A 12218-nucleotide genomic window follows, 5' to 3' on the forward strand; every position below is an offset into this window, starting at 1 on the left:
ACAGGTTAGTATGCTTGGTGAATGTGACTGAAAGTCTTTCGTACCTCTAGTTGTAGGAAAGTATTTTGTCCCTCTGTGTTCCTAGTTTTAACCCTGTTGCTACCCTGCAGCTTATGTTAATGCAACACTTGGATTTTCTGCTTACCTCAAAAGTGTCTTTTTATCTTGAAGTGGAAGCAGCTATTGCAAGTGTATATGTGATTTGAAGAAAAGGAATATGAAGTTGCTGTTGACTGTTTCTTAAAGAGAAGAGAGCACCCTGTTAAATTAACATGTTTTGTATTTATTGTGGTAGTTTCATTACTGGCCTGGGATACTGTTGAACACTGTATGTTTGCATTTACATTCTCTGGCTCAGAGTAGGTAACATATATAATTTCAAGCATTCTTTGTTTGTCTACAAAGGGTCAGTCCCACCTGCTCTTCCCCAGGTCTTTATCTTTGATCTTCTCCTTCTTCTATCCTTACTCAATGTAAACTTTGAGTTTGTTATACCATGCCTTTGTTAGGACCACTGCTGTCTTAGCAATACCTAGATAATGAAAACATTTTAAAAGGTTATTGGAATCTGTCTTATGCCCCTGTACCATACTACCCTTTGGCAGTAACTTGCCACAGAGCATCTGGTAGGTAAGAAACTCTCCCAACGTTGTGCACTTGACTGAGCCTTTGATTAAGTGTTATCAGTTATTACTAGTCATGTTTTCATATATCATTAAGCTCCAGTGTCCGTATTTACGTAGAAGGAGTAGAATAACTCTTGGCTATGGGTGTACAGTGATGGCAGGAGTGGTGACAATGTAATAGTCGATGCAGTTTGCTGTTTTATTTAGAGGTCTGTGTCTTATAAGAAACCTAGTAAACTGGCTTGTAGGGACAAATAAAGAACGTGCCCCAGCTTAGCTGGTTGGACAAAGTAACAGGGTACTCATAAGACAGAAAATTGTAAATGGATTATACTTTTTACAGTGCAATTCTTGTTCTTTCTAGTCTGTTGCATGAAATGTTAAGTTAATATATGGGCAGGGTTTTTTTTAACTGAAGCATAATCCTTGCTAGAATATCTGTTTCTGAATTTGAGAAAAACTGTTACCAATAGCAGGTTTCTTAGATAATGATCCCTGTAGAAAGGGAACAGAAATTTAAAAAGAGGATACTGTCTGGGAGAAATGAGCAAGGACACCTGATTCCATAGGGTTGGGTTCAGACTAAATTTTCCACTCAGGCAGGGCATGTTTGTTCAGTGGAACAGAACATTCCCATTTCCCCCTTTCCACTGCAGCTCACTGAGCTCCCCAAAATGCTACTTCAGTTGGACTTGAGTCTCTCAGGAACAGCATGAGAGCAAATCAGGAGATCTGCAGCAGGAATGGGGAATTGCTGGAAATTAACCCACAAAATATAGTCTGGATGAATCACATGATATAACATTCTCTCTTTGAACAAGAGAAAGGTTCACATCCTAAGGTATCCAGTAATACATGTTGATATATGCCCTCTAATTCCTGTAAGAGGTGAGATCAGATTGAGGCAGATTGAGGCAGATTGAGCCGTTTCAGACATAATTGTGATGGTTGGAGTTATTTTAAATTTCAGCTTTTAGTGCCATGAGACATCTCTTTAGAGGCAAAATGTTAGTTGTCTATGCCCACACTCAGATGCTCTTTTAAAACAAAAATCCCTTAAGCAATTTCTGTCAATGTTCTAAGTTTGTACTCCCACTGCTAGGCTTCTTCAAGCCATCAACAGACCAGTGGATTGGAATCTCACAAAAGGAAGAGAAACAAGAAGCAGGTGATACAGGAATCTGGGTTTTTTGTGTGTCTCTGTTTGAAAATAACAGCTGTCATATCAGCAGCATGCATTTGTCCATTGATCCTGAACTAATCACTCACAGTGCACATCTGGCTTATATGACATGTAATCACCCAGCAGTTTCTTTTTAACCAGGGCACATTGCACATCATGGATTTCAACCATCAAAATGTAGTCTGGCCTTTAGTCTTGCAATTGCAACAGTCTCTCTTATCATTCCAACATAAATCTAAAGCTAACCCAGCAAAAAACTATTTAGTAGTAAACAGAGTAGTTGAAGTATAATATTTATATTCCATAGTAATAAGTCTGTGAGGAAAAGTATTCTGATGCTGCCTCTAGGCTAAAAGTTTGAAACAAAGAAAGCTGGAATTGCTTGCTTTTTTATTGTGTGATAAAAGTTTGTGAATTTCCACTTTCTGTGTTCAACTGTGGTTGCATAGATTTAATTGTACCTGTGATGTACTTATCGGATTTTTCTTCTTCTGATGCTTGTTGGCCAATTTTATGTTCTTTGCTTCCCTTTACCCCCCCCCCCCCCTTTCACAGCCTGGTTGTTTTGTGCACAATTAAGAAGTCATGACACAATTAAAAGAAAGTTTTCAAAAAGCCATTTGAGTTATTGTGTTTGCCCTTCTTGGCTAGTGAGGATATGGGGGCTGCCAGGAGGTGGGAAAGAAGAAATAGTGTATAGGGGGAATACAGGTGAACTGCCTTCATGCAAGTCCTTGCTGGTTCCCCAGTGTATAAATGAGCCTTACTCTGTCAGTACTGTGCAGTGTGGCCAGGGTTTTCCTGGGGAGAAGCTGCCAGGAGGAAGGAGAGAAAGCTGAAAATGGGGGGGGGCAGGGAGGGGGAGATAAAGGTAGTTTGTGTAGTGAATGGGAAGGAAACCAGGAAAGGGAGAGAAGCTATGCAGGCTTTCTGGTAAAGGAAAGAAGAATTAATAGGGAGAAAGGGGAATTAGATCCTCCCTGCATGTCCTTGCAGTTACCGTTCTTGTCTTAATATAATTTCAAAAGACTTTAGTGCCTATCCACAGCTATTCATAAGAGCTCATATTGCTACAGCCAATGAAAATCGGGCTGTTCAGTTTCAGTTCTTACTGGAAGAAAAAGTGGTGGAAGGATCCCAAGAACAGACAATGTTCTGCCCAGTTCTGGAGTTCACAGTACATAACGCCTTCTTAAAAACCAAACAAAATCTAGACAGCTTCATAACTCAACATTTGTTTTAAATTGCAGTCAAAAGCAAAAATGGAACCTGAAAAAGCAGCACAGTTAAGCAAGGTAAAGTCACTCACACCACCGTTTGTCATATTGTGTCTGAACTGATTTAACAACATGTTTACATTGGCATCAGTGGAAACTGACTGACAGTTCAGTTTTTTGCATAGTTATTTGCAAGTGAGTAATGCTGTGCTTATTGGGACACTTCCGGATCAGTGTGCACGGAATTGCTGCCTGACAGCATGACTCTAGGCATGCTTACTCAGAAGTATTAATTGAGACTCAGTGGAAGATCATCTGCTTGGTGTGCACAAAATCCCAACTTCAATCCCTGTCTTCTCCAATGGAAAAGGTGAAGTAGTCAGTGATGTGGAACAGTGATGTGGAGAGCAGCTGCCAGTCTGAGTAAACAGGATTGACCTTGATGGACCAATGGTGTGATTCAGTAGAAGGCAGCATCATTTGTTCAAGCAAATCCTATTATTTTAAATAGGACTTAACCCTTAGTAAAGTCATGGTATCTTTATCTTCAGCAAGTGTATGCATGGTGCAAAAAAAAATTTCAGGGTTAATATTTTAAATCGGAGTGTTTCTGTTTACTTAGCTGAGATGATATTTTACTAAACACAAACTGAGTTTTCTACATACCAGAAGATTTAGTAATGTTTTTAAGTCATTCAGTTGAATTAAATCTTTTTTTAAAATGCTTCTATCACTTTCAGTAATTTTCAGGGACACTTTTTCTATATATTGTTTAATTTGATAGACACTTGCTCCAAAGTTGGATCTGAGAGCAATGTGTAAAACAGGTGAGCTTGTAGGAAAGAGCAAGATATAAATTTAAAGGAATAAGTAATTTCTATTATGCTATGATAGGAACAAAAATTGTGGATAAACTATTTAAATATATGGATTTGCCTTTACATAGTGAATATCTGTGTGTTTGTATATGAAGAAATGCTCCTTTAAGTTGCTGCAGTGACTGAAAACTGTTATATCCTGCATTGTGCTGGTGCTAGTAGTGGCTTAGTGCTGGACTGGTTCTGCAACTAATTCTCTAGTAGCCTTAGATAAGTCCCACTTCCCCTTGACTACTTTTCTGCTATCTGTAGAAAGTAGATGAGAATACTGACTTTACAAAAAATTTCAGGATAACGTCAAAGCTTGATTATGAAAGAGCTATATAAATGCTTTAGGTTGTTCAGTGATAGTGACATTAATGTTAATATTGCTCTACTGATGCAGTACAGTTTGTTCTAGAGTTAAAAACAAGTAATGGTCTTTAGTGGTGACTGCTTTACATTACTGCCAGTTTTATTTTGCTATCTGTGTTGTTACACGCAGCCACCAGATTCTCAGAAAAAACATCTGTCAGAAGAGAAGCAGAAAGACTCCGGAGGGGTAATTTATTTATACATTGTGGTGTTACCATTCTTTCTGACATAAACGTATGCAAAGACATTTATAATATTTTTTTCTGTTTGAGCAGACACAAAATTCAAGCAAACCTTCTGTAGTAGCAGAACCTAACCAAACAAGTGTTGGAAAAGCAGCTGCTGGTCAGGTTGACAAGTCACCAAAGGAACCATCAATAGAAGAACCAAAGGTAAAGGAAGAGTGGCAAGTCTTTTAAAGCTCAGATTCAGTGCCCTGCTAAGATTTCTTATGAGCAGGTGGTCTTGAAAACAGAGGCTGTTTCCGCACGAAGGCGGAAGGGGTTGGGTCGGCGTATCCCACGCCGACCCGACCCCTCTGGGACGATGGCGCAGAGCTGCGCTGTCGTCAGGGCGACCCTCCTGTCCTGCGGCCCTCCGGTGTGTTGCCGGTGTGTCCTGCGGCCCTCCGGTGTGCTCCAGAGTCGCAGGGCAGAGGGGGCGTGTCCCCAGGCCTCGGCGATGCGCCAGAGGGCCGCAGGACAGGTAGGTAGAGGGCAGAAGGGGAGAGGGCGCCTTGGAGCCGCTGCTGTTCACACGGCAGCGGCTCCAAGTCACCATTTTCTGAAAACCTCGCTTCCCAAGCGAGGTCGGAAAACAGCGGCTTCGCGCCGATCGGGCAGAGTGAGGGCAGCGCGGCTGCGAAGCAGCTGCGCCCCCTGTGCGAATGGCTCCCTGGGGACAGCATTTTTGCCGTCCCCAGGGCGCCATATACCACCCGTGCGGAAGGGGCCAGAGAGAGGCAGATTGGGTAAAATCCAGATAATTATGCAAATTCTACCACAAGGCAAGCTCAAAAGAAAAGATTAAACACATCTAGTTCGTATTTTATTAAATTTACTAAGTACCTGCTGTCAGCAGTGACTTTCACCCTGGTGTCCTCTTCCTTTCATTTGATGTGCAATTCGTGGTAGACCATGAGTCACCCTGTAGTTTAGACACGTGGCAGAATGACGAAGAACCAAACAAAGGATGATCTTGGGCTCTTCATGATCATTTCAAATCTTGAAACGTGGGATTGGCTGATCTGTTCTCATGGTTTAGATTCCAGTTGGGTTGGTTGCTTTCCTGTTTCCCATAGCTAGAAGGTAGAGTGCTGCTATTGGCTTGAAGGACTAATCAATTTGTGTTAATGGCTGTCTGTTTCAAGACCCTGACCAGTTGCTTCAACCCTGCTGTGCGCCCAGGCTAACTGACTTGATTTCATTATTCTAACCCAAATCTGTCCACGTTGCATAAGTAGATGCATGAGAAGATGGGAGTTTGGTTTAACTGACTTATTTTTGGATCCTCATAGCTGTGAATTGATCTTTGTTATTTAGTGTATAGTTTATAGAACATGGACTTGAATTTAAATCTCACCTGATCTGGGAACCTATTGAATCTCTCTGACCAATCTAGTTTCTTTGACAGAGGGATACTGAGGATAGGCATCATAAAAATACTGTATAAGCATATGTTCTTCATGGCAACAAGGAAATGACTCTGAACCTGTATGCTGCTGTCTAATGTCCATGAACTTCAAAAATAGAACATGTCCAGAGATGGAAATTAAACAGTATAAAGTATTACTGTAGACTTAAATATATCTTATTAAAATTAGGCTCATGATGAAACTTTTTGAGTGTAACTGAGCTCATATTTGGAAGTATTGTGCTATTCTTTAAGTAAATGTTTTCATCTTTGGTTGCTTTAAATATTGAACATTACATTTCATGTGTTACCCCTTTGTTTTTTGTTTTTTTAAATCTCAGGCAAAATCTGAGGAGAAATCATTGTCTTCCAAGGTATCTGTTGCAGCTGCTGCCACAGCTGGAGCAGTTGCTGCTGCCGATTTGACTTCTGCAGAGGTGGGTTTAATGTTGGACACTGACCAAGTGCATAAGTGAGCCCAGCATCTTTATACCAACTCTTTCAAACATCTTTTTTATTCTCAGAGTAAAAAAAATAAACTAGCAGCAACAACTCCAGCTGCAGCAGTAACAAACAGCAAGCCCTCTGAAAAGGTAAAAAATGGTTTATTTGCTTGGATTATGTAAAGTACAGTATTATCCTTTACAAAAAGGAATAATTGCTGTCTCAATCTTGGCATATCCAGAATAAATATTTTTGTTCTCTTTTTTTGATACAAAATTAGTCAATTCACTAACAGTGCCATACTATGTAGAGTTACATACTGTGGATCCTATTGAGAAAATTCAGAATACATTTATAAGAAGAATTTTGGGTCTCGTTAAAGGATCACCTATAACCCTTATGAGAGCAGAATTAGGATTGCCCTCCATAAGAGCACATGTAGGCGTACGCATTTTGTGTCATCAGAGTTTGAGGTTGAATTTGGTCCAGGAGAAATCTTGTTCAGAATATCTTATTTCTATTCAAATATGCTGTTCCATATCAGATGATGTTCTCAATAGGGGTAGTCAGGGAACGGATCTGGGGGACTGGATCTTTCATATGGATGCATTAATAGATAGAGATCGAATCAATCAGTCCAAAGTTGCCCCCTCCTTTAAACTTTTTAAGAAGGATCACATTAGATTGCCATATTTAGAGAATTTGTCAACTTATATTTTTAGAATGGCATTTACTAACCTGAGATTCCAGGCTATACCAATGGCAGTATATAGTGCATGATATAGTAATGTGCTGGTACCTAACTACAAATGTATTTGTGGTAGTGACGCAGATGAGGACATTCTGCACTGTGTTCTGGAGTGTCCTTCTTATGACAAATAAGGACCAAATATATTAAAGTTTTTTTTCCAATTGCGGGGGATACTGATGACACTGGAAAATTGATTTGTCTTATTATTTTGTGGTAATCCATACATTATCAATCAAGTAGCACTTTTTGCTCATGCTGCAAGAAGAATCAGGTTAAGTGTGGTATAATGATGTTGTGTTGTATTATTTGATAGCGATGTTGTATTATTTGATAGGGATATTTAGTCTATTTTAGCTATGGGGTGTTTTTTGTGTATGTTTTAATTTTATGATGTTGTGTATGAGGAGTTTGTGAAGGCCTATGGCCAAGACAATACACTTATTACTACTACTAATAGTAAAGTTACATCATTCACTGAAGTAAATAATAGAATGGTATAACTGCGCAGGATGGCACTGCTGGTCTGATTTACAGTGCAACGTAAGAAGAGTTTCTCCAGTCTAAGCCCATTCATTTAATGGGCTTAGACTGGGGTAATTCTGCATAGGATTGCAGTGTTGTTCTCTAGAGCAAAGGAAGGAAAAGACTAAGGAAATTCTGGTTTACCTGTTCTTAAAGGAGGCAAAAACCTTTGGCTTGGAAAATTAGGTACTCAGTCTGGAGGAAGGATCTGAATTCTAAACTGGGTGGCCTTCAGAAAACTTTGCAAGATGTGTTTGTTTTTTGCATCAAAGTTGGGTTGAAAACATTTACAAATATTGAGAACAATAAAGACCTGCAGTGTGGATATCTTCATGGTTGTTATAATTATATCCCTTTTATCTGACTTTATGGAGTACAAGGAGACATACAAAGGTTCCATTAAGGAGACTTCTATTTAGGCACCAGTTGAGAAGCAAAATTTCTGTACCATGTACCTTCCAATAATATCATAAATAGGAATTAGTGAAGAATGCATATATATTCATAAAATAATAGTGAATTTCTTACTGTATGATGTCATTTAGTGTCATACCTTTATAAATTGCAAACTTCTGTTTTCTAGTCTGCTTTAGATGATTTAATAGATTCACTGGGAGATCCTGAAGAAAATGAGCCACCAAGTCCTGCATATACTGGACCACATGTTTCGGTATGGGATTATATGTATATATATAAAGAAGCCTTAAATGTTAGATCACTACTTGTGGGTAAATTATGATAATGTCTGTTTTAGAATATTCATGAATGGTAGCAGACATGGAACAAAGAGCTGACCTAGGGGATACTTAGAAGGCTACACCTTTGCTAAATGCAAAGGATCTGCAATGGGCAGCAGAACAAATAACTCCAGCCCATTGTGCACAATAGCTAAACAGGGGAAACCAGACTTCCTCTAATATCTTGGTGACTTCACCGGGACTCTGAACTTCTGAGCATTCTTGTGGGCTGTTCAGACTCCTCCTTGCCAAACACTAACTGAAGTTTGCGGAAGCATATTAAATCCTTTCTTCCTAGCTATGAGATCCTTGAGACATGGACTGAGGCATGGAGGCATTGAACTGATGCCTCTAGGTTGTAACCAAATGTAGTGCTTCTAACTTTATGTTGCCCACACTACAGTCACTATTTGTGACCAAGGAATTCTGCTTAAACCACCAACCCAGCTAGGGCCACAGTAAATCCATCGTCTGACCTGCAGTGTGAAGTAGGTTAACCCCCCCCCCCCGAATATTAGTCAAATTGAGGAGGCAAATTATTCTTACTTGGTCCTCAAAAATGACCATCTTTAAGTTCTCTATATCAGTTTGTGGTGGGTTTGGCACTATGTCTGTTGAAAAGCTACAGTGTCTCCTCCAACCTACTTTTTGCTTACTATTTCCAGTGTGGCAATATATAGGCCTCTCTTATCTGTGTGTCCTACTCATGCTTAAGTTCTTAAAGGAAAGATTCAGGAGTGGTATTTTTTACTTAGTACTGTTAATAATCTTAACCTGCATTACCATTCTAGTTACCATTTTTAATGTACAAATTCTAATAATATTTAAGCACCTTTATTTGAACAATAACAATTTCTCCTGTGACACCTTTTCCATTTGTATGCTCCCTTCATTGATTGACGTTTATTTATGTGGCTTCTTTGCATTTGCATTTTATAACTGTATCCCAGGAAAGGAAAGACATTTGGAATAAAGATGAGATTTCAGTGGCTGTTCATACCGTTCCCAGAGATTACATACTCTTCAGAGTTTGGCAGTGTGGCTATAGAGATCAAGTGGCATTCTAGGCTTTAAGCCCAGTTTGAGGGGAGAATAAAGATAATAGAATCCCAACAGCTTGGAAAGACAGACAGAGTAGGGAGATCTGTATCCTATTTTTATTTTAAAGATTATGGCATCTTTTAATTTATTGTATATTGTAATGGCAGCTAGTAAGTTTAGTAAGCATTTTTTCATAGTCATTTAGAATCTTACATGGATATGTGCTTATATTATCTGTACCCAGGGGGACCAAGAATCAGGGGATCACATTTTGTTTGTTGCAGGACCCAATGTCATCCTTGTATATAGAAGAGCTTGGCAAACGAGAGAGTACCATTCCTCCAGAGTATAGGAAACTATTGGAGGTAAGTAACTGCCTCCAGACTTTACTTCAGATATGTTTTGTGCATATTGGTAGCAGTACTCATTACAAAACCAATTTTGCTTTTTTAGGGAGATGGCAAAGTAGTGCCTCCACCAATGGCAGAGGGAGAATCGCAGGTATGATTAGATGTTTTTAGACTCATAGATGTGAAAATGGGAAATCATTATATGGTTTTTCATATTTGTTGCTTTATAAATGTACATTACAATCCATGTGTGCTATTCTGATGTTGCACTGAAGATGTCTTTGTCTTACTGATGTAAATGGAATCCATCTCACTTAACCACAGCAGTGTAGGCTTAAATGCTTTTAGTACACAGCTCTTATAAAGTCTTGTCTTCTGTTTCTGTTAGAGTCAGTGGGAATGTTCTAAATATTGGTAGGAACGCTGTACAAAAGGGAATTATTGCCCAGTATGATGTGCTGAGGCTGCTGGTCTCTTGGGTAGAGGCTAGAATTCTTCATTATGATAATTTTCTATGCTAGCTGTGAGAGATAGATCCCCCACACACTTTCTTTCTTCCATGGTGGTGTAAATCCAGCTCCATTGTCTCCAGAAGCTGGCAATCCTAAGCAAAATTTTGCATTAATAAATGTGCATTTTCCACAAATGCTAAGCTGTTGACAGGCGACTTTTATAAATGTAACCCAGTTGCTGTTTTTATTTAGCCAACTATGACAGATGATGACCTTGCAGATGCTCTGTCATCCGATTTTACTTGCAGTGCTGTCCCAAGTGCCGGAGACAAGAAAACTGCACCAAAAGAGGTAATGGTCTTGCAACTTTTAAAAGAGGGCCTACTAGCCTGAATTTGAAAAAGTTTTTTTAAAAGAAACAATTTTACAATTTATACTCATGTATTTTTTTTTCTCATATTGTGAAAGAAGACAGGAGAGAGTACAGGAGACAGTGACTTTGTGCAAGCCCAGTCTACAAATTTGGTCAGCAGTTCAGCTCCTCCTAAAGAGAAGAAACCAAAGCTGGACGAGGTATTGAGTAGTTTTGTATGAGGAAGGGTGTAAAACAAGGTTGCTTGTTAGCCCCATTCTTATTTAATTTCTTTATAAATGACTGTGTACAATATATGGGAGACCCTACTCCCCCCCCCCCCAGTTCTTGAAGGGAGCCAGATATCAATACTCTTATATGCTGACGACATGGCTGTCATGTCGATCACTAAAGTCAGAATGAAACAAATGCTCTCTAGATTAGCAATGTATTGTAACATCAATAAACTAAAAATTAATGGCAGCAAGACAAAAATAGTTTGGAAGCAGAAATAAGAAACAAAACTGGAAAATAGAGTAGCAGCAAGTCGAGCAAACTTCCCTATATAAATACTTAGGTCTAACCTTTCAGGACTCTATCCTGGAGGGCCCAAATAAGGGAAAAAATTTCCAGCGCTACCCGTCTGTTCAATGGGCTACTCAGATTTTTCTTTGGCAAAGGAGGCCTACTGATTCCTCCAATTCTTAAAGCGTTTCAGAGTAAAGTGCTGGCGCAAGTACTCTACGGAGCAGAAATTTGGGGTTGGGACATCGCTACTGTAGGAAAATTGGAAACGGTCCAAAATGTCTTTCTGAGAAAGATTTTGGCCCTGCCACCCTCCACCCCTGCCCCGTTGCTCCGAGTGGAAGTAGGGCTACCTTCTATCAGGACAAGAATCCATGTAAGAATACTTATGCACCATAATACCCTGGCAACTCTAAAATCCAACCAATTAGTAAATCTGAGCTATAGACACATGATGAGAACAAATAGGTGGGAGGATTACATTTCTCTCATACTAGCTCTTTATGAAATTCCTGACCTGGAATTTAGAGTATAATGCCATAGAGTCCACTCATAGGGTATAATGTCACACAGTCCACTCTCCAAAGGTGCCATTTTCTGGGTATCTTTGGAGATCAGTTGTAATTCCAGGAGCCACCAGTCTTCTCCTCCAGCCCTCCCCTTTACAGATTTAAAGTTACAGTTTCTGAATTAGCTTGTCATAGTTTGGCTGCAATTATGACTTAATTACTCAGTGCAAGTTAGAGCTTTTTAAAAAGTTTAGATTGAGTTATAATTTAAAAAAAATACTGTGCACGTGAGTGTGAAAAAAAAATACCCTGGGCGCTCTGTGTATCCACCCAAAGGCTTATAAGCATGTGTAGCGTCTAAAAATTCAGAATGATTTGTCACTTGAAGAGCTTTTGAACTTCGGATATGATTTCATTTCCTTGTTATTTGAAAGGTGTTCCCACCCCTTTTTGTATATGAAAAACAAGTTCTGTGTATGGTTGTTGGCATGGCCTCTGTGTTTCCTTTGTATTGGTGTTCAGTTTTATTATGAACTCGTTCTTGTTGCTTCTTGATATAATTGATGAGCTTAAACATTAGAATGGCAGATTCACCTGTTATACAAATGTGAAAGAATGTCTGGTAAAAGATGGATAGAAATAACT

General features: G+C 39.3%; 1 protein-coding gene across 11 annotated transcripts in view; it reads left to right on the top strand.

Annotated features, from left to right (window-relative positions):
* The window catches only part of CAST (calpastatin), an 82391-nt gene that overhangs the window by 47767 nt on the left and 22406 nt on the right, over positions 1–12218 (top strand). For 7 of the 11 annotated variants that reach the window (XM_048503396.1, XM_048503398.1, XM_048503399.1 and 4 more), the window contains 11 exons: positions 1729–1794; positions 3060–3104; positions 4389–4445; positions 4534–4650; positions 6232–6327; positions 6415–6483; positions 8191–8277; positions 9670–9750; positions 9839–9886; positions 10440–10538; positions 10656–10760. In XM_048503396.1, coding sequence (XP_048359353.1) covers positions 1729–1794; positions 3060–3104; positions 4389–4445; positions 4534–4650; positions 6232–6327; positions 6415–6483; positions 8191–8277; positions 9670–9750; positions 9839–9886; positions 10440–10538; positions 10656–10760 — 870 coding nt within the window. The remainder of the gene's footprint in view (positions 1–1728; positions 1795–3059; positions 3105–4388; positions 4446–4533; positions 4651–6231; positions 6328–6414; positions 6484–8190; positions 8278–9669; positions 9751–9838; positions 9887–10439; positions 10539–10655; positions 10761–12218) is intronic. The other 4 variants (XM_048503403.1, XM_048503404.1, XM_048503407.1 and 1 more) reach the window with 2 other exon arrangements.

The sequence above is a fragment of the Sphaerodactylus townsendi genome, linkage group LG07 (genome assembly GCF_021028975.2).
Source record: "Sphaerodactylus townsendi isolate TG3544 linkage group LG07, MPM_Stown_v2.3, whole genome shotgun sequence".
Classification (NCBI taxonomy): Eukaryota; Metazoa; Chordata; class Lepidosauria; order Squamata; family Sphaerodactylidae; genus Sphaerodactylus; species Sphaerodactylus townsendi.